The sequence below is a fragment of the Enoplosus armatus genome, chromosome 21 (assembly GCF_043641665.1).
Source record: "Enoplosus armatus isolate fEnoArm2 chromosome 21, fEnoArm2.hap1, whole genome shotgun sequence".
Lineage (NCBI taxonomy): Eukaryota > Metazoa > Chordata > Actinopteri > Centrarchiformes > Enoplosidae > Enoplosus > Enoplosus armatus.
Window position 1 is genome coordinate 6,730,814 of NC_092200.1, and position 22,931 is coordinate 6,753,744.

A 22,931-nucleotide genomic window follows, 5' to 3' on the forward strand; every position below is an offset into this window, starting at 1 on the left:
TCCAAGAGGACCCTCCCAGCAGTACCCCCTCCCATGCCCAACGGACTCAATGCTCAAAAACAGAAGCCTGTTGAGTACAAGCCATACAGACCCAGGCCCAAGTATTCCTTCGATGACTTTGAACTAGATGATGACCCATTACCAGTCGCTCCAACAAAGCCCAGTCCTCAATCAAGGCCCACGCAGCCGACACGACCTAATGTTCAGCAAAACCCCACAGTTCAGTCAAAACTCACAGTTCCATCACAACTCGCCAACCAGGCAAAACTCAAAGCTCAGACCACACCTGCTGGACAAATCTCAGGTCAGTCAAAGCCCACTGTTGCAACAACACCCCAGTCAAAAGCCACAGCGACTGCCACGGCCTCGAAAGCTCCTTCAGCTCAATTAAAGTCTCCTGTTTTGACGACACCTCAGTCAAAAGCTGTCTCAGCTCCAGGTCAGTCCAAGGCTGCTGCTTCACCTCAGTTAAAGCCTACTGGTAGTGGAGGCACAGCTCAGCTCAAGCAGTCTACTTCAACAGCATCTCAGCCTGCTGCTTCCACCACATCTGAGACAAAGCCTGCTGCTCCAAAGGCTGATCTTGGTTCAGTGCCTCAGAAAACCCCAAACCCACCTTCATCTGAAGATAGCAAATGCAAGGTAACTCAAAAATAGATTATACCACAATATGTGTCACAAACAGCAGTGTTGAATAAAGACGTTACTTATCCCCTCTCTCTTTCTTTTGTAGGTGGCAGCTGACACACTTTCACCAGCTCCCACCTCTTCCTTTCCCCCCAAAGAGAGCTCAAAAGTGTCTGATGGCACCCAGCAGTGTGAGGAAAAGCCTGCAGGTATGTGTTCATTTGCAGCTGCCATGACGTATTTAAACTTGCTGTCGTGTTGTATCTTTTAGTAAGCAATTATCCTTATTTGTGCTCTTAAGCATTTGATTATCAAGAAAACTGTTGAATTGATGTCAGTTATTTACTAGATTACAACGTAGAGCTGAAAGAATTGACTTCATATTCTTGATTTGATCATGCAGTGTTATTATTTCAGTGACACCATATAAATTTAATTTATGAAAGGGAGTTAGTGTTAATTGTACCATTGAATAATAATTTTACCTTTTCTTACAGTCAGTACTGATGCTGATCCGTCACCAGAGAACAAGACTGAAACAGTCAAGACAGCTGGGAAGACGCCAGAAAAACCTTGTCAGGAGTAAGAGGCGTCTCATAAGTAATTTGACATTTTTGTAGCAATAGAAACCTGAAGTAACGTGATGTGTGTGTTTGTACCACAGCAGAGCAGTAAAGTCACAAGATGGCGGAACTCCTCTCTCTGATGCTTGTCTGCAAAAAGAAGTCAGGAAGCTAAAGGAGGCGGACAAAGATGGCACCCAAACCATTATTGTGAGTGAATCAGTAAATTTCCTCTTCCGTCCTTTTTGAATTGCAGTCCTCCTGTGCATCCAAACCCTTTAGACCATGATCAATATTTTGTATAGTAAGTACATTTTAAACTAAAGGTCAGACTTAAGTTGCTTTTGCTGTTAATCAGAATAATATCAAGTGAAGAAATTGCAGGTTGAGGCATTGTGGGCTATTCAACGTCAGGGTGTATTTAGATGTAAGGAGTGATCTGTTGTTTTCTGTGTCTCGTAGGATGCAGGACAGAAGCATTTTGGAGCTGTGGCCTGCAGTGTGTGTGGGATGCTCTACTCTGCTGCCAACCCTGAAGATGAATCTCAACATTTACTCTTCCACAACCAGTTCATCAGCGCTGTCAAATATGTGGTGAGAGGAAGCTTCCTTAGATTACATGCCTATTATTTGTCTTGCCTACTGTCTGACAATATTGACTCATCAGGGCAACACACAGATGCATCCATTGCACAATGCTTTTTCTAAAAATACACAGAGGGGGCATTCATACCAAGGATGGGTTGAGTAGTTTATTTGAACTTACCAAATAAATAAGCGTCTGAAAATGCGAGTCTTCTTCCAAGCAGACTGCAGTGTGGTACATTTAAGAGTGAGAGGGTAATCTCAACCAGTTACAGGAAACAACTACCAGTGTGTGGCGCATACTGCAAGTATTAGCGTGAGAGAGATGCCTCCTCAATATTGGCTAGGAAGCACATTTTCTTACAGATTTGTTCTGACTCAACACCATTAAAGTAAGTCAACAGAACTGACAAAATTAGTTATAAGTGCGATGGCATCCTGAATGTGTAAAACATTACTCTCACTGACTTTTGTGACGGCAAGAAAAAGGCCACTCAGTATTCGGATGGCTGATACTCTTTATGTTCAATAAATCTTAATGATATTAAATTATCCTGTTAAGAAAATAGTGTTGTTGCAGCAACAGCAGAGGGTGTAGCTATGAAATGATGCAGAAAAACAAGTGTCAAGTGTAGCTGACAATAACAACACTCAAACAGATTATATAACCGTATGAATGAAAGAAGAGTAGAACAATCTAGAGCAAAGAGATTTGGTGAAGAACAGTGACAGTATTGATTATAATGCAGCATGCATATTTGTAGCACATAGGAAGTTACTGTATATATCAAATGAATAACATAAATGCCCCATTAGGAGAATAAAACAATTGCTTAAGAGTTTCTTTGACATGAATGCACCATTTATCCTCTCTTTTTTTCAGGGATGGAAAAAAGAGAGGATTCTGGGAGAGTATCCTGATGGCAAAATCATTCTTGTCCTGCCAGACGACCCCAAATATGCCCTGAAGAAGGTACAGTATGTTTACAGGGACAAACCTTTCCCATCAAAGGATTATTTAACATTGGTTGGTATCACTGATGAGGACAGCCCTGCCAAAGCAATAAAAATGTGTTTTATTTTGTAATTGCTATGTTCCCTCAGATAAATTAGAAAGACAAGGTTATTTTTATTTGTTTCAGATATGTTGTGTGATTTACAGCCTTTTTCAGGGGTTGAAGGATTGAGTGGTGTTGTATGTTGTTCAATTGTAAATTGGTGACTTTGGGCTTTATACAGGACAAAGACATTATCAGCAATCAAGTTGAAGGCAGCTCGATGGAGAATAGTATCCTATATAGGAGCACAATACAGTCTGGGCCTTTATAGCAGACAAACAGCACACACACAATGTCATTATAATGGCAAACAAACTGGCAGAAAATGTCTGAATAAACGGTCAATACAGTCATGTAACATTTTTGGCCTTGAGCAAACAGACACCAGCATAGTATTTCTGCACTACACAGTAACTGTTTTGTTTCTCAGGTGGAGGAGATCAGGGAGATGGTGGACAATGACCTCGGCTTCCAGCAGGTGGAGACCAAGTGTCCCTCTCAGACCAAGACCTTCCTCTTCATCTCCAATGACAAGAAAGTGGGTGGATGCCTTATAGCAGAGCACATACAAGAGGTAAGAGACTGCAGTCTTGTATCAGCCAGGAAATGTGTCCGCACATCCTCACAGATGTATTTTTATTATCTAAAAACAAATGTTTTTAGACGGCATTAGTTTACGTATACTGAGCCTTGTGCATGCTCACAGGGGTACAGGGTGATCGAGGAGCCCGTACCGGAGGGTTCAGAGAGAGAGAAGGTGATGTTTGAACGTCAGAGAGCTTGGTGCTGCTCCACAACGCCGGAGCCAGCCATCTGCGGCATCAGCCGCATCTGGGTCGTCAGCATGATGAGACGCCAGGGCATCGCCTCACGCTTGCTCGAGTGCCTCAGGTCAGTGTGTCTTCAAACCACAGAGATTTGATGTTATATCACCTCAAAACAAATTGAGCACAACTAATTTTTTGTTTTCTTGCACAGGAACAACTTTGTATACGGTTCATACCTGAGCAAAGATGAGATCGCTTTCTCCGACCCCACCCCTGATGGAAAACTCTTTGCCACACATTATTTTGGCACTTCTCAGTTTTTGGTTTATAACTTTGTGAGTGGAACTCACTCGTCCCAGCCCAAAGCTGATGCAGTATGACAGACTTCAGGAAAGGTAACAATGGATTGAAGTGAGACGCCCACTGACCAGCGGGACGCACCATCACTAAACAGTGTCTGATGCAGAATCTGTATTTGCATAAAAATTCAAAAAAAACAAAAACTAGGATACACATTGGTTTAAATCTCAGGATGAAAACAACAAGATGTTGTTGAGAAATGTTATTAATTCACCCTTTAATCCCTCCCCGAATAGTATTTTGAAAAAAAAAAGAGTATTTTCTTTATACATTTTTAAGTAAACAATTGGTTTTATTAGAAGTATAGAGTTTACATGCATGACCTGACAGCAATATAGAACAAAGAGCTTTTCATTGTTTTTCTTTTAATCCCTGAGAAGCTTAAGATCAACTGACTGCGTTAAATGAAACGGTTATTTTAGAATTTTGTCCTCATTCTGTTTTTTAATAACACGATGTAGTAAACATTGTGTACATTGTTTGGTTTTTTTCATGTTCATCTCTTTACAGTTAGCGGTGATGCTGCCGTCGTCTCAAGTTGTCTTTAAGCAACACTGATAAAGCTTAAAGGTCACAACTGCACGGTTCCTGTTGGGCGGTTAAGGTTGACATTTTTTTTCCAAATCAGGCCCCTTGAGTTCACTGTCTTGTTTTATTGTAACATTTCAAAGTAATCATCTAAACCAGGTGATTTAATCGGATGGACTCATTTTCAACAATCTGATTCAAGAGACGTGGGTTAGAACTGTAGCTTGGGCATTAATTGTGTGCTCTAATTTTCTTAGATCACCTTGCCTGAAATGTTTAGTTTTCCAAGCTGAGCCATATACTGTACACCATTTAGCAGGGCATTGTAGCCTATACTGTATGAGTGATGTCTATTAATTTCACCAAGGCTGTCTGTTGCTTTGTTTGTGCCTGAATGAATAATGTGTGACTTAAGATGATTTGTTTTTCTTTTTTTTTTTCTTAGCCATACGTTGTGGCTTTTTATTAAGTTAGTGTAGAGTATCATCCTCCTATTCCTTAGTAACAACAAATTAAAATGTATATCAAATGATCATGTAGATTTATGCATACTATAACACAATTTATAATGAAAGATGAGCAAGGTCTTAAGGCTCAGGTGTTGACTAGTATTTGAGTGATGGTAAATGTCATCCAGTTTCAGCCTGTTTGATTACAAACAGTGATCAACATGAGGGGTCTGAGCTGAATCTCCCTCTCTCAACACAGATTTACAGTATCATTGTAATCCATCCCTTATTTTCTTCTTCCTTCTTGTTAAACAGTTGCTTTTAGAAAGATGTGTCGTGTAAGAAAAATAACTTTGATTTATACGAAGCTGTTATGTAAATATTTATTTAAATAATAAACTATGTAAAACAATTTTTGCTTGCTTGGTTTCCTTCTTGGAAGAAACAACAGGTGAGTGTGGGATTATGTGATCTCTAAGGTTTCACCTTTCTACAAAACTCACTGCTGACTCTTCAACTATCAACCCTCTTCAGTCTTACATTGTTGTATTGGTTGCCTATGCCATCTAGTGGACATTGTAAATATTTCTGTGTCAGTGATATTTAAAACCTTTTAAAATGCATTATTTTGATGTAAAATGATCCATTATCTCCGGAATGTTAAATGCTAATAAATATAAATTGCAACTATTAACACCATAAATATACACGTGTTTGAGATAAGTGTCAAATGTGGGAATTTTTTGGCTGTCATGTTTTCTCTTTGTAGTTGCAGATGTAAACACTCCCCTCTTAGTGCATTCCTCGACACTCCTGTCACAACATGGGCCAACTCCATGGCAACTTCTGAGAAACAAAACAACCTTAGAACAACATGGATACTTCCTCAGGCAGAGAGTGAGAAAACAGAGGTCCCCGCTCCTCCTCAGAGATCTGATACTGATCAGCAGGAGAAAACAACTCAGCTGAGCCTCCTAAGGTATCTTTAACACAACGGTCACCTTGGCCTTTCGACTTCTGCTGACACTAGGATCATCTCGATCATCTGAATTTCTCTGTGAGGGTAAATGCACAGTATGTTTAATGAAATCTGGGATCCATGGAGATGATTTCTACTGAATTTAGTAGGAAAATTATCATTAAAAAGTAAAAGACAAAACCAATATTTGTAAATACACACTTTTATTTTTGCATATCAATTTAAAGAGACAAAACTGTCACAGCTGCCACATTGAAAACAATAAACCCATTTATCCTAACTATAAAGGTCAGTCTATCGTAAATATGTGTTAAGCTATGGTTACTTAGTGAAAATCAATGAATGTCTTATTTACACTTTAGACAACCAATGTACAAAACAACATTAAATCAAGCGTCACACAGTATTTAATGACAATTTACAACTTCTACAATCTGCACACAACCTGTGTCATATTCAGTTGTCTTTTTGACAGTAAGAAATGAAACGATTTTGACCTGAACTTCAGCTCAAAGCTGAGCCGTGACTACAAACTGACCCGTTCACTCAGTGCAGTGGGGATTGTCCTTGTTGCCTGACATCTGCAGGGACTTGATCTGTTTTAAGACTTTTAAAACAAGATTACAGTAATGCCCTGGGTACGTGTTTTGTTGACAGGCAACCCATAAGAAGAAAAGAGCTGCTCTGGAGAGTGCATGGCAAATACACAGTCAAGGTGTTACGAAAAAACATTCTCTAATTTTACATTAAACAAGGAGCACAAGTGGACAAATTGATCACAAGCTCTTAACATACATGGTAAAATATAAACGTTGAATAAAGGTTAATCCATTGGCTTGTGCATCTGTGACACGTTGTTACACATTCGGCAGTTAGCTCAAATTAGTTGACATGCTAGTGTATTATGCCAAGGCTATGGCAACATCAAAATGTAGGCACCAAAGACAATATTTTATACTGTAGCCCAACAATGATTATTATTATTATTTTGTGATTATGTGTTAAAAAGCTAAAAGAAATGTCCTCACAGGATGGGACAATTCTGACCACAAAAATTGTACAGCAAGTCCAACATATCAGGGTCCTGAAGCCTTCTGTTCATAACACCCTGACCTTTGCCAGGCTGCACAACTACAACCTCCCCATCAGGTGGAGGCTCTGTCAGCGGGTGCACTTTGTTATCCTTCATCTTAAAGTCAGTAATACCAACGCCGGGCAGCGTGCCATTCCTCTCTGCCCACATTTTAGTGTCCTCTGAATTGTCCTTTGTATCTGTGATACTGTCACCATTCGCGCTGCTCTTGCTAACAATGCTCAGGTCATCCTGACATGCGTCTGAATCACTAGCATGGGGCAAAGAAAAGTATGTGCACTTCCTTGAAAATGACTTCTTGTCTTCCAGTTCAGACTTTGTGCTGAAATGGGAATACTGGGTGTTCTCTTCTGTATCCTCACACATTCCCTCACGTTGAGAAGAGTTTGTGAGGATTTTGTTTATTCCAACTGGGTCTGAAACGGACTTTCTGATCAACGTGTTCTCTCGAAGGAGCCATCGTCCATTATCAATAGGGACACTGTCTTCAGGGCCGACTTGTGCATTAAAAGCGACGCATCGTGTTGCTTCACTTAAAGTGACCAGTGCGTTAGCGGAATTGAAGTAAGACAACTCAGACATCGCTTTGGACCCAGCTATGTGGAAGGGAGAGAAAATGCTTGGTTGTTCTTTCTTTTTCTGTTTTGGCGCAGATGGGGGTCTTTCACATGCGTCCTCGTCAGGATTAGCATCTTTCTTGCCATAAAGCCGCTCAATTGTTCTTCTCACAAAGCCTTTAGTGATGGGTTTCTGTGCTGAATCATCCTCGCCGCTAGATAGCTCACCTGAAGTCTGAGACTGATACCCGCCACTAACTGAGGTCTCTGCTCTTAAATCGGACAGTTCTGATGTGTTCGGGCTTTGGAAACGTCTATGTCCATGCTGGATATCTGTGGCACTCTTTGCCAGGAACATTTCCCTGATGGATCTGACCCTGTTGCCTTCAGGCTCTGTGGTTATAACACCACTGGAATCGTAGCTGAAAGATAATGATGACTGAGGAGCTGATTGGGTGCCGAGAGCCGACTGAGATGTGGGCAATTCAGAGGGTGAATCCTCAACATCTGACTGAAGACAGGCATGTCTTTGTGAAGAATGTCTGATGGGAGAACTTTCTGTTGTATTTTTTCTCTTCTGAGCATCAGCAGCTTGCTTTTCCAGAAGAATTACTCTCTCTGCGACAGATTTTGATATTATTTCTTCAGGTTGACGAATGAGTTTTTTCACAATCTTTTCACATTTTGTATCTTCAGACTGTGTCGCCAATTGAGGAGTTTCCTGATATTGTGTGCAACTCTCGTCTATGTATCTGTCCATATTGGCATGTTCCTCCTCTGAGCTGGACTCTTTTTCATAGAAGCTTAATTCTTCTTCAGTTGAACTGCTGATGTGTTCATCTTCAACCTTTGGTTGTTCTACGTCTACATGTTCTTCACAGCTGCTGTGGTCATTTCCACTATCCTCATCTGTATTAAATCTAAAACGCTTTGCTAAACTGCCAGACTTTATCAAACTACTATTGTCTTTTTTAGTACGTAAATCCTGATTTTCTATCAACTTACATGGATCCCCTTCTACAGTATTCTGACTTTTAGTCTTATCACAAATTTGTGTTTTATCAGCATAGTGGTCCTCATCGTCTGAGCTGACCTGGTCCTCCTCTGTATCTTCTATCAAAGCCTTTAACGCTTTACATGTTTTTGTTTGATCTGGAAGATAATCATAGTGTTCTTTCTCCTCCATGCCTTCCTGCTTTTCCTCATTGCCAGACAAGCTTTCCTCAATGATGACCATTAGTTCCTTACACTCAACCTCAGGCTGTTCCTCCTCTGAAGATGGCTCATCCACATCTGAGTATGTGCTTTCGTCAACAGTGACATGCAGTCCCCTACAGCCTGCTTGACTCTGCTGTTCCTTCTCTGAATTAGATGGACTCCCAGGGTTAGACAAAGCATCTCTGTTGCTCAGCTCCTTACATTCAACCTCTGGTTGCTCTTCCTCTGACAAAGACTTGTTTTGACTATCTGGGCTGGATATTCTTTCCTTCCCTCTTCCATTAACTTCTACATCATTAATGAAGCTTGGTCGCTTGTCCTCTTCGTCCTCAGAGTGACTTTCAGGGTTCAACAAGTCGTCACTTTCCGTGCTCTCCTGTTGTATCTCCTCACATCCAACTTCTGGTTCCTCGTCTGAACCATGTTGCTCACCTGCTTCCGAGCTAGATTCAATTAGCTCACAGCTCACTTTCTGCTCTAAATCTTTATTGGCACTTGACATGTTCTGCCCTTCCTGTTCTGAATCTGACTCATCATCATAGGTAAGCTCATTGTCAGGTATACTCATGCTCTCCTCCTCACTGTGCATATGCAGCTGATTACCTTCCATGTCTTGCTCTTCTACCTCAGAGGAACAACTGCCTTGTTCAAGACTTTTCTTGCTGCTCACTACTCTATTTATGTTTGCCTTTTCTTGGTTGGATTTGTCTTCATTGTGGCCTTGCTGCAGATGTTCTTGATTTACTGCATCCATACATGACTGCGTACCCTCCCCAATCTCTTTTACAGAAAACACTGTACTGCAAAGCTGCCTTTCTTCATGTATCTGTTCATCATTAGGTTCAGCTGGTGGACATTTTTCCACACCATGGCTGTCCTTGTCTTCAGTTGGTTTGTGCTTCGCTGTCTCTGTTATACCACCCGTGCAAGATTGTTTTGGTTGGTTAATGTCTGTGAATATTTTAATGATGGAGCTCACATCAACATTAGCTTTGTCATCTTGAGTAACATCCCTGGAGAAATGGGATATATTGGCATTAATGTGACTGGCAGACATATTTTCTTTCTCGTCACAGTCACTTTTGACACCCACTGAAAGAGAGGCCAATTCCTCCTTGAGCTTCTCAGGTATGTCAAGATTATCCATGATCTCATCAATAATATTTTTATCAGTGCCACAGTCTGTTTTAGGACTAGCCTCGGTTACGAGTTCTTGCTCTGAATCATTTGGTGTTGAGCTGCGACTCTTGCATTTGTCGCTGAGTTCCTGAAAGCCCTTCCAACTTTGCAGGAGCTGCTTCGAAGCTGACTGCTGTAAATCTGACAAACTAACTTTTAACTTGTGGGAATCCTCAATGCTGGCAATTTCTCTGAGAGAATCAATCATTTTTAAAGCCTCGGCACAGCTGACATTGTTTGCATTCAGCTCATCCATATTTAGGTTAGTTATGCCTTCCTTTAGGGTCATGACAGACAAGAAAGCAAGGAGAGCTTTAGATGATGAGCCAAACGTAGATGCCACATGAGAGGAGAAGTCAGGCAGGCTGTTGGACTTTTCCAGACATGATGGACGTTTGTTCTGTGTGATTTGCCTAATTGACTTTATTGAGTAGCAAATCTCCTCAAGCACTGGCTTCATGTTTGGCTGATTTGCAATGTTTAATGGCTGTGGCGTTATTTGTGTTTCTGTCTTTTCTTGATCTGCTGTTATAAAGTCATCTGTCTTGTTCACCTCATCACTCTGATCAGCTTCCAGGGGCATGAGAGTGTTACAAGTTAGTGTTTTGTCCAGTTCAGCTGCTGTTTTTGACTGTGGTGTTTGGTTACCTTTTCTTTCAGATGATGTTTTCCTTTGTGCCTTATTTCTTGGCTCTGATGCATTGTCTGAGGTGAGGTTTCTGGAAAGCAGCTTTCTACTTGACTTGTGTCTGACAGGTGGCGACACCATGTCAAGAGACTGAGAATATGGAGACGGTCTCTTTTGCAATTTAGGTTTATAAAGCTTTCTCTCGGTGGAGGGGCTAGCATTTGGTGTTGCATGTTTTCGTATTCCAATATTTGGCGACATAGTTTTATCTGGAGGGTGGTTATGTAATGATGATATTTTTGGAGAGTTATGAGGAAGTTCAGAAGAGAATTTCTTGGTTTGGGATCTTCTCTCTGGAGATGGACTGCTCATAAGTTTCACTTTTTTCACCAAGGGTTTAGGTGATGATGCCTCTTTTTGAGTTAAAAGTGGTGTTTTATTTGTTTTTGTCTCCTTAAATGGATGATCACTTGGTGTTGGGGCCTCACTTGATGAAACATTGGTTGATGACGTTCTTTCTTCAGATGTTAAACTACTAGGAGATGTAGAAGTACAACATGGAGTACTTTTCAAATCTAAGATGCTGTTTGATTGCTGTCTCTCTTCTGGTGGGGTTTCACTTAGTTGTTGTGTCCCTGTTGAACAGATGCCGTTTGGCAGCACATTATCACCCACTATGTCGATGGGAGTAGATGATGTGGTTGTCTCTGAAGTGGCATCACTGCATAAAGTATATTTATCCAGACAAGCCTTTCTGAGAGACATTTTCCTGTCAAGAGACAGATTACTGACCAAAGGGGCCCTTTTAATAGATGGAGTTCTTGGTAATGGTGCTTCCCCCAGCGTGGAAGGAATGTCAGTCTGAATTGATGTTTTCATTTCCATTGTGTAGTCGGTAGGTGATATGGCCTTGTCAGATGTAGGACTGATGGATAATGGATTATTATCTGACATTTGACTGCTTGCTGATGAAAGCCTGTATAATGGGCTGCTTGCCACTGAGGCTACATCCACCGAGCAATGTTCAGTGTTTGATAGCTCTGAATTTTCAGCAGGTGGAGGTGGTGGTAGTGGTAGCTCCATTGAAAGCGTATTGGAAGGTGTTGCATTTTGAAGTGAGATTTTGATTGCACTTGATTTATATTCCTCTTCACTGCCTAATGGCATTTCTGTTGAGGTTGGTGGAATCATTTCAGAACAGTTATGATTCGAAAGAGGCCTTATGTCTTCTATACTCTTCTGAGCTAAACTATTGTACTTTTCTGTGCTTGTATGACTTTGGACGATTTGCTGATTGACTGTGGTTTTCTCCATTGATGGACTTGATGATTTGTTTTCAAAGGACTTGATTCTTTGTCTGACAGAAGCTCCTTGCACATTCTCAGGCAGTAGGTCCATTTTGAGAGTTTGACATGTTTGTTTTTCTGTTGTCTCCTCCAAATATTTTACCTCCTCTGCCACAATCAAGCCATTCTCATTTTCAGTCTCCAGAGACCTGCCATTTTCTGTTTGTACAAGAGTAACAGCTTCTGCTTTTAACGTTTTACTTCCCTCATCTGGGGGGTTAAGATTGGCTTTCTCCAGCCAATTTTCCACATATTCATTAGTAACAGAGCTGGAGGAGTTAAAAGCAGGCAGTGACATGCTTTGGCTTACATTATGGGACTCGTTTGCGTTCTTTTCCTCCTGATGCATTGATGTCTGCCGTGTCAGTGTTCCCCGTGGTTGGTATACTTCATTGGGAGCAATATTCAGTCTGCTTTTTTCAAAAGAAACCGTCTCGCTCATGTTTTCTTCGAATTCTGATGGTATATTTGGGTCTTTTAGTATGTCATCCGACTGTTGTGAGCTCTTGGTTGTAACACCCTCGTCTCCATTTTGTGTTGGTCCCTTTCTAGGCTTCATCATGCTTTTTGCTGATTTTGATTTACTCCCATAAATCTTCTTGATGAACCCAGCACTGGAGAAAGTTTTCACTTTCTTATGTTTCTCAGTTGCTTCTGCAGAATTTTCTTTTTGTCTTTTCCCTGGTGACATAAGCCGACGAACGCGTTTGTTGATCACTTTGGGTTTCGAGGATACCCTCTTATCTTTATTGACCTCTCTTTGTTGGGGCTTGTCTTTACCTTTAGTGGGCTTTGGGAATCGCTGTTGCACATTTGCTGCTTGAATTGCACCAGTCTTCAGTGAGGGCAAGGTTAAATCAGATGTTACTGACATGCTCTCAGCTCTCCAGATGCTAATGGACTCAGAAGCTGTTGATGGTCTCCAGAGTTCGGGTTCAAACTCAATATTGGAGGAGAGCTGTCCAGTGTCTGAGGTAGCTGGCCTGCAAAAAGGAATCCCAGGAGCAGACATACTCTGTGCACAAAGGTTTGCAAGGAAATTGTCCTGGTAGGTCTGCTGTTCATATATATGTAAGACAGTTTCAGTGACATCCTCTCCGCTGGATTCAATCTGTAGGATTTCAGTCATCCCTGCTGATTTGAATCTGGATACATTTCTGCTGTTTATATTGGCATCCACAGAGCCAAGTCTTCTAGGTTTGGGCACTGGTCTAGTGCTACTCTGTTTAACCATGCAGTACTGTTCTGTCATGGCTCCATCTTCTGTCTGCTCTCTGTAGGAGTAAGAACCAACCATCCCTTCCTGAATCCCCTCTGCCATCACAGATTTTATGCTCTCCATAGAGGCTTGCTTCTTTCTAATTAGCTTGTGCCCTGGTGTAGGAGCTCTCCTAGGGGACACCACGTCCATCTGTACTTTGATATTATCCTCTTCATTACTACTTTCGCTGAAAGCTCCACTGCCCAGCGATGGAGGATCATCATCATCATTGTTATCCTCAGTTTTGTCCTTGTTGATGGTGTCGATGGAGGCGGCAGGACTTTGTAAATCCAGTGAGTTTGATTTTAGTGAGCCGATCTCCTCCTCTGCTTCATGCTCCGGTAAACAGGTCGCATTAAGCTGATTGGCTACACTTGAGCGTGTCAGAGTGGTCGTCCAATGGATGGTTTCCTCTTCCTTAATTGTCAGCCGCACCCTCATCTCCACTGTCATGCTACCATCTTGGTTCACTCGAAAGGACTTCTCAATGTCGTCCTCTGTGGGCAGCAAGCATTCCTGCACTCCAGCTCCATCATCAAGGCAGATGCCACCCTCCGTTTCACCTACTGACTCCAGTATACTGGGGTTACTGGGTAGGTCGCATGAACCTTCTGCGATGGAGTTATGAATCTGATTCACGATGTACCTCTCAGATGAGGGGGAGAAATTCCTTGACTTTGAAGTATATGATTGTGACTTCTTTTTGCCTTTTCAGTCAGTCAAAAGAGCCAATCAGGTACAAAAAATGTTAATGTTGAAAAATGATAAAGAAATGTCCAAAGATTTCAAGCAAGGATTGAAGAGGAAACCCAGCATGAAAGAAGAAGAAAGAGAGAAAAAAAAGAAAAGTTAGGAAAATAGTACAACAATTCACAGCTCATGAAGAACAATAGCCGACAGCCTTGTAGACAGCGTATCTAGGCCATCTACGGTATTATGTGTAATGCCATTGCCTCAGCACTTTCCCAATCTTCATCCCATGAGAGCAGGTAGATTACTACAGACACACTGTGTGTGTCATACGGTCCATTGATGACAAATAAATTAAACAAAACGATCGCATAGAGATCCATCAAAAAAACAGACTCTTAGTTAAACTTACGGTTTAAAGCCTTTAGTCGTCTCAGACCCATTCGATTGGTAGGCAGCATTGTTGGAGCTGGTGATTTCTGTGCATTGTAGTTTGCAGGCCTGAATGGCTCCCTGCCTGCAGCCACTACAGTACCAGAGCACAATATCAAGCCTGGAAGACCATCCACCTGCAGCAGACGGAAAAATAAAAAGATTTGTCACTCTAATGGCATATGAGTGTTAGCACTAGGTAGAATAGAAAAGAAATGATTAAACCTGAATCTACATATGTTAGGGGGTGATATAATTGCAATTTACATGCATATATATGTATGAAATTTAAATTAAATGTGTTATTTGTTAAAATGGTACATTGCAATACCAGCAGGCTCTGAATTTACAATAGATCCTTGACCCAAAGCCTTACAGTGCAGTATCCCAGAATGCCTTTCTACGTATTAGGGTGAGTAGCTAAAGGAGCTTAGCACTTTCTCTCCTCAGGTGACGGTTGTTTACAGGCCAAGTCTAGGCAAGTTCTTTATGGGTCAATAATGTTACTACCAAAACCTAAAACTTGTTACAAAAATATAAAACAATATAAACCATTATGTAATAATATGATCATGGTTTTGAGGCTATACTTGAGTGTGCTTTTAGATTTCAGATTGGGCCGAAATAACTTTGTTTTTCAGTTAATCTGTACAACAGGCTTTCAGTTTTCTTAGATTTCTTGGCATTTAAGGAAAGGTTTAGTGAATACATGAGGGTGCTCTCTTTTAGTAAGTTGTCAAGATATAGTCCTTGTAAAATCCTTCTTAGAAATGAATTGTGTTGTATTGACACTCACACGTCTGCCATCAGGTGTGTGTAATTTCACCACATGGAACTGAATCAGCTCTGAAATATATTCCAGGATGGACTCAAAAGTGGGTGTAGTCCTCTTGTTAATCACCACAGTGTGATTTACAGTGGGGTCACCATTGTGAAAAACCAGTAGCCTCCTTGGTGTGCGCACAACCACCGGCTCCTTCTTGTGGATGTTCCGGCCGGGGAAAAACCTGGCCTGCTGCACGGTTCGACGACGGGAACTAACAGGCCTGGCGTGGTACCAGGGCGGCAGCTTCTTCCTGGCCAGTGCAAGGTTGATAGGTTTTACCTTACGGCTGTCAGAGCAGATGTAGGATTTCCCATCCTCCAGTTCGTCCAAAGTACAGATTGCATGAACCCCCCGAGGAGTGGTGATGTTCCTCACCCCAAACGGCAGGGGAACTTTTTTAGAAAGACTGTCCAGGAGCGCATCAAATGTTTTGAAGGTGCGGTTGTTGATGACCATGCGCAGACCATTGAACTGAGGATCTCCACTTTTGTAGAAGCAGACCCGCTTTGATAGGATAGGGTCGATGATGCTTGGGTGGCGTAGGGTGCCAAAGGTGTGCCCACTCCCCTCTGACTGGTCAGGGAGGATCCTCCGAAACCCCGTCTCATTCATCATCGCTGATTGGCTGGAATGTTCTGTGTGATATACGGTACAATTAATGGTGAGACAATGATGTTTTTGATTCCTCAGTAGAAAAGCTTCCTCCAGCAAATCAATGGTGAGGAGCAACCAAAAGGTTTCCCAATGTGTGCTTCGACACATTACACATTACACATTTTCACAGTAGTTTTGTCCAATTTTATAAATATATAAAGAAAAGGGTTTAATTGCTGTAATAAATAATCGTGAGAAGAATAAAACATGGTTTGTTCATGGTTTAGCAAAAGAGACATGTGCTTGTCATAGGACTTGTGCAATTGGGTCAACACACAAACATAACGCCATGTTTGAGACAACTTAAATCATGTGTAAACAGCTGAATGACATCTTGCAAACATATGTTGTTTACTTCGGACGACTGTGGCCATCAGGTAACATGACCTGCTTCTGGGAAACCTGCCACGTGAATGGCATCCTCAATTATTTGATTACCTGGATTTGACAACACAGTAGAGCACTTAACAAGTGATACAGAAATGTTGTCAGATTACTCTCATTTACCAGTGTTTACTGCGTCCAGTATTTCTTTTAGCATAATTATTGGGGTATGAGAATAATTTTATAGCACATTCCAGCATTATGCCTTTAATATAGAATAATATCAAGAGTGTATAAACAATTATTCAACAATTAAAAAAGGTATATAATATATGAAAAGAGAAACTCTATGTTGTATCACAGAACTAATACTAATACTTAAAATCAATCAATCAAAACTTTTTAAACGTTGAATTATTTCACATGAACAATATATAAACTGATTTAAGTGTGATAAACATTTGGGGTATTTAATTTTAAAGTTGATAAAAGGCATTTTAGATATATTATTTAGTATTAGTAGTTAGCAGTTAGTTGTAGTATCAGTATTGGTATTATTTATTAATAGACCAATAAACATTAGATTTTTTTTTATATCCGGTACAAAATATTTGTAGTAATTGTTGGTAACAAAACCAAAACAAAACAAGATCAGGTTAAAATGTATGATCATGGCATTTCTAATGCTGCAAGTGTAACGCATAACTACAGATTATAACTGGAGGCGGTAAACAAATTAAACACAGTGAACAAATAAACAAAAACTGCAGGATTTCAAAGTGAACTCACCTACGCATGCATCATGAAATTCCCAATGGTTTTGAAAGGATCCATGAAATGTTATTCCGTGCTCTACATGATGACTGCTGTTGAACTAACTGCACATCGACGGTTTATTTCGGGAGACACCATCATGGTTAATTTGCTTAATCTTTGCTCAAAGTTAATCTCCACTGCAAGTGCAATGCTTGGAAATCCTCTTCACAAAGGTGTGTGACACAGATGCATGTAGAGCTGTCAAAGCAGGGCGAAGAGGTGGACTAAGGACCTGAGGTTTATTAGTTATGTTTTATATGTTATTTAGGCCTCAAACACATTTGTATAGAAGTTTTTCCCCTGAGAATATATTGTCAATGAGCTATTTTTTGCTAAACCACAAAAAAAACGTAAACAAAAAAATCCCCCCAAATCTGATTATTTTCCGAAATTTAATGAGACATTGAGATACAAGAGCAAAATAAAAAATGTAAGACAACAAAGGGAATTAATATTAAACATATTAACATAACTTTTGAAATTGAGACCAGTTACAATACAGTATAACAAACCATCTTTTAAGGTTTTTGTACTTGTGTTTTGCTGTTATTTGAGACGTAAATAAGAGCACGACGCTGCACCTGCAGAAAGTTATGTGAACTAAAGCGGAGAGCAAGGTTTCCCCCACCATTGGCAGCAGATGGTAAGTTGGTGACCAGTTGTACCTCTGGATAATAAACCTCTTTAGATAATAAGGATTAAGGAGCTGTACGTTCGCAGGACCCTTAGAGAAGAGCACTTGTTTTCAATGAACATTCACCTTAATACCTTTAAATAGCGAGAAATCAGATTGATTATCAGTTAATACGTTATGTCAGAAATTAGTTTTGTTTTTGGGGGGATTTGTTTTGTGCCCTGTGTGACCTGAACACATACAGTACATGTTGGTATAAAATAAGAAATTTAAAAATAGCATGGACATTCCTTTAATAGCACACATAGAGACTTCCACAAAAATACTCATTCAAATACAATTAAGTTTCGAAGGGTAGTGGAGTTCAGTAGATTAGGTTGAATCGTATTACTGGGGGGTATTAGCCGGTCATGTATATGCTTAACCATGAACTATCACGAGTTGCATAACAGTTACTAAAACTGAGTCTATTTCTGTAGTGAAAGGGATTAGTCGACAAGGGATAACTTCATTCCACAGTAAACCTGGGGCTGAAGTTAAGGAATCAAAGGAATATACGAAAGTTATCAGGTTTCTAGCTCAGTATAAAAGGATAAAGTGATGACACTCTATCATACTGTTTAGTTTACTGCTGTAAAAATATCTCAGGTGTGTATGAAAGAGACGATATGTGCTGTAGGAAAGAATTCCTGCTGAGCCCGACCAGACAGAGATTCAGGAATGCCACAGGAGGCTCCCATGTGCCTAGCCCATGACCTGTTCCCAAAACAACAACGGGCTCAAAAATGTGAAAAATCCTTCAAAGGAAGTTGGGGGGGACAATGGAGGAAGCCCTTAGAGTAAACAGGTAGGCCTGAAGCCTGCATGCCCCTCATTCCAGCCCTCTACTCCAGAGATAAGAGACAAGCAAACGTTGAAACCAAGTGGGTAAAAACGACTGGTCACACTGATACAGCAGCACAGATCCTGCCAAACATACCCGAATCAGACTGAGAATAGGCCTGAGCTGAAGCTGTGCACTCAAAGTAGCATGACAGGTAATAGCAACAAATGTCTGAAGCTCCATTTGTCACATAACCCTCCACGTCACGAACCAGCTGGTGATATGAATACTGTTATTTTTCCTTCACATGATTGCACGTGAAATCACACGCCGCAATGACAGAGATATCTGTCTCTGCGTTCCGGGTGTATTGTCACCCCTGCCATGCTCTATTTTTAAGTCCTTGCGCCTATACTGCAACTAATTGGCGCCAAGTTAGATTCAAACCTATGCTGTTAATGGGAAAAAATGTGTGATATGTTTTGGCCCTTGTCCCCTTTCTATATTTGGCCCAGCGTCCTCTATGCAGCTGCTCCTCCAGATCTGTCTGCTTGTGTTCCCATCAAACACCTCTCTTCAGTCTGCATATATTGCCTCAATTCGAGAAGCAAAGACTCTCAGCCAGCTTCAGTCAGCTCATGCTTAAAAGGGCAGAAATACATTGGTGGCTACACAGTAAATAACAGAAGTTTGCTCTCATGTTGTGCCACGTTTAGCCTCTGTAGTGTCATTTGAAATAAAATGCCCGGCTCGTTTTGTAGCCCTCGTAAGAACTGGTTAAAATGCCAAGCATTGCAGCTGTCAGGAATTCAATTATAAGTGATACAGCTGCACTGTGACCAACAGCAGTTTTAAACATTCACTTCAATTAAAGGCAAGGCAGCTGATCCTGCAAATATGATCTCTTTTAAACGCATCTTGCACCACAAATCACACTATTCTTCTAGAATCTTTTTAAAAATATGCTATAATGTTGATAAATTCCATTTTCCCTTTGAGGGCAATTTAATGTGAGCTGAAAAAATGTGGCTTGGCAGACATTGAGCCAAAAATGTGCTTACTATTCAAAATTCCAGTCAAGTTACATGATGTTACATCTTTTTTCCCCTCTTCACTTCCAGTGGAATTCCCAGGTTTTGAATGAATCCCTGCCAAACAGGACTCATAAGGTCACACCACCGCCTGTCCCCTCCCCTCCAAAACCCCTCACACAGCAGTCAGAGGTCCCCACCCCATCCATTTTGAGCGCTGCGTATCAGCTGTGCCAAGCTTTTAATCTGCCTGGTGACATCCCAGTGTTTCCTGCATAGGACAGAGGGAGAGATAAGCACGCTCCTCTGTGCGGTAAATCACTCCGCACCCCCACTCGTTCACTGATATGGCCATTATTCAATATGGCTGCACTCAAACTGACCACCATTCTTGGTAATTACAATCAGAGGCATGGTGATTTTTTTCACATTATTTTCATTTTCTTAATCTTATTCTCTTAACAGCATCTGCTTTAATTGTTCAATGGCAAACATAAAAAAAATGTTCGTGATTGCCAATGGTGGAAAGTAACTAAGCACATTTTGAAGTATTGAAGTACCCCAAAGTACCCCTTTATACTTAATACCCTTAAAAGAGTACAATTCATCTGCAATCTAAGAAACAAGAACACAGAAACACTGATACAAAGAAAAGGCATTTACATTACACACAAGGTTAGCCATATTGGTAAGCCAGTGTAGCTGGATGCTATGTGGGTTATCCCTCTATTTACCAGCTAACCTTTAGCTTAATGCTAACGTTAGCTAACTTTTTCTACCTGTTTCTACATTACTATGCTTACTATATGCTGCTTGAAATTTTCCGTTGACTGTTAACATTAGTTAGAAGGTTAACTAGCATTAATTAGCTAGCTAACAGTTAGCCTTGACTGACGTAACCGACACATTAGAGCATATTTCAATTCATGCACTAATCTCATGTTTAAACGCTCATACTAAAGAAACAGGGGTGGTTTAAGTGGAAGAGAAATACATGTATTTATATTTACTTCATAGGTTGTATGTTTTTAAGCAGCGTTTGCTGAATACACCTAATTTTGCAATAACAATAACTTTGAGTGATGTTACATTATATAACATTAGTAAAGGGATAAACCACATAGTGCCAGCTTCACTGGCTAATATTAGCTAACATTAACTGTAGCCTCTTAGCCTAACATTTGTTAGGTTAACTAAGTGACTAGCTAACAGTTAGCCTCAACTGACATATTAGAGTATAATTCATACACGGATCTTTTTAATTTCTAGAGAACACTTGAGTATTGTCACTCTATGCTATCTCTACTTCACTGCATTTCAGAAGGAAATATATTAAACTTTTCGCTCCACTACATTTGTTTGACATCTATAATTGCTGGTAATTTTTCTTACATTCAAATTTTCATCCAAAACCTTTTATCAGTTCATAAAACACAGTGCAGTTTTATAGATAAAATTGCCATAACAGTATGTAAAGTAGTTTAAATTAGCACCAACACGGCTAAAACAGTAAAAGGCTGTGTACATGTTAATGCATCAGTAATAGTAATCAAATTATGTAATATGAATGGGGCCACTCTTTGCATAATGACCAATTTCATTTTTATCCTTTGAGTACATTTTGCTGCAAATACTTCCTTTTTCTTAAGCCACATTTTGACACTTTTATGTGTAATGGACTATTTTTAGATTGTGATATCAATACATAAACTAGTCCAACTAGTCTGAGACTGCATTTATCTTTTGCTTTCCCTTTCTTTTAACCCTTGTTTTACCAGATTAGCCTCTGTGTATCTTCTTTTAGGATAGAGTCTTGGCCAAAATGGCAGCACAGTTTAAAGACAATAAAAACACACAATAAAAACACACAATAAAAACACAGGAGTGAGACAATGTGGACTGAAAAAATAATTATGCGACGTAAACAAAGACAAAATACAATAGCAGATTAAAAACTGATGGTGCAAGTCAGTGTCTTTTGAACGCCTGCAGATTGTGAGGACAGTAAATCAACAACCAAGCCTCTCAACAGCAATATAAATACTGATATGCACAGAATGTGGACTATTATTCTCCAGAGGGCAGTGGCAGGCAGGGTCCTCCTCACCAAAGGGCTCAATACCACATGGCTGTTAGCTTTGGAGGGCCCGGGCGGAGGGCCAGTCCGCTGACGGGACAACCTGGCTACTCGCGACTGAGATAGCAGCCCCGGGTGAGGAGTGATTTATCCGTCTGTGCTCGCATCAGACAACCTTCCTCTGATTAAGGGTCAGTCACTAAGCGGCAGAGCTGAGTGGAGTGGAGAGGGCGAGACAGGCGGCCTCCCTGTGTGAGACACTGGCATCCTGACCGCCACACAAATGGACTTTCCAGACGCTGCGAACAGCACATGTACTGCACTGTGCCCCTACAATGAACACACACGTTTACCAGTGGGCATACACACAGGAATGTGCACGTAGTCATTATTTCTCTTCTCTCTTTTATTCATATACACAGACTGACTTACACACACACACACACACACACACACACGCACACACACAAACCAGAGCCAAGATAAAGACTTATTGAGCTGGCCTTGACATTCGCTCAACCCGACAACAAAAGGATGTGGTGAATCTGAGTCGCCCACTGTTTGACTCGTCTCTGTGGGCTGTTAAAGATCAGTGTTCCTGATGTTCAGGGTTCACAAACAGGTTACTGCCTCCATCAATTTCAATGGTGATGGTCTCTATTGTGTACATATGCTGTAAGGCACTTGAGGTGAAAAGTACCCATGTTACTTTTTTATGTACTTATAGTTGTTTTTAAGTAAATTCTAACATGGGTACTTCTGTTAATACTTGAATGAATTATTGTACTCACTACCCCTGATTAACCTGCTGTTATGGCCATATTAAGAAATCAATGAGGACGCTCTCGTAAAGAAAAGATGGACACTAGTTTGAGGAAGATCACAGAGTTTGGTTGGTAGGATGGATGCTCACAATCCAATTACGACATGAAAACGTATGTTGGTCCCATTCCTCAATTATTTTGAGAGCTGATTCGTGTTTTAGTTGCATCTGCCACCCCTCACACATTTAAGTATCTCACAGTTTCAGCTGTATAACACTGTACAAATGGTAAAAAAAAATGTGCCACAACCGCAGCTGCCATTTCACCTGATGTCCTGCGTTGGTTTGCTTTTCTTTAGTTTGTTGTTGTTGCTGTCTAAGCCACGATGGCCCGTTCACAATGACCATCACCATGACTAAGTAGCTGTTGCTCTGAATCTACTTAACGACCTTCTACTTAACTAATATTTAAATCATGTACAATAAGTGTTTCTGCTTGATCAAGAAATTAAACTTCTCTTTCCAGTTCAGCTATTGAATTGCGTATTGAACGAAACTCCACAAATAATATTGCTGTTGTGCTCAGAATTTACATTAAAAGTAACAAGGGAATGGTTTGGATCTTGTTTCGTGGTACTTGCATGTACTACGAGACAATAATGT

General features: G+C 40.6%; 1 protein-coding gene across 1 annotated transcript; it reads right to left on the minus strand.

The window, feature by feature from the left end:
• Window positions 1–11,211: 11,211 nt before the first annotated feature.
• LOC139304624 (oxygen-regulated protein 1-like) lies at window positions 11,212–15,758 on the minus strand. The gene is made up of 4 exons (XM_070928548.1): window positions 15,117–15,758; window positions 14,301–14,457; window positions 12,806–13,905; window positions 11,212–11,226 (listed from the first exon to the last, which is right to left on the minus strand). The coding sequence occupies exons 1-4, from the start codon at window positions 15,756–15,758 to the stop codon at window positions 11,212–11,214; spliced, it is 1,914 nt and encodes a 637-aa protein (XP_070784649.1).
• Between the last annotated feature and the right edge of the window lie 7,173 nt (window positions 15,759–22,931).

Excerpts from the sequence above, each read along its gene's own strand:
- LOC139304624 (XM_070928548.1), bottom strand. The coding sequence starts at position 15,758 with ATGAATGAGACGGGGTTTCGGAGGATCCTCCCTGACCAGTCAGAGGGG. Across the intron at positions 14,458-15,116 it reads ACACACCTGATGGCAGACGT|GTGGATGGTCTTCCAGGCTT; the intron begins GTGAGTGTCAAT and ends CGTCTGCTGCAG. Across the intron at positions 13,906-14,300 it reads ACGACTAAAGGCTTTAAACC|GCAAAAAGAAGTCACAATCA; the intron begins GTAAGTTTAACT and ends CTGACTGAAAAG.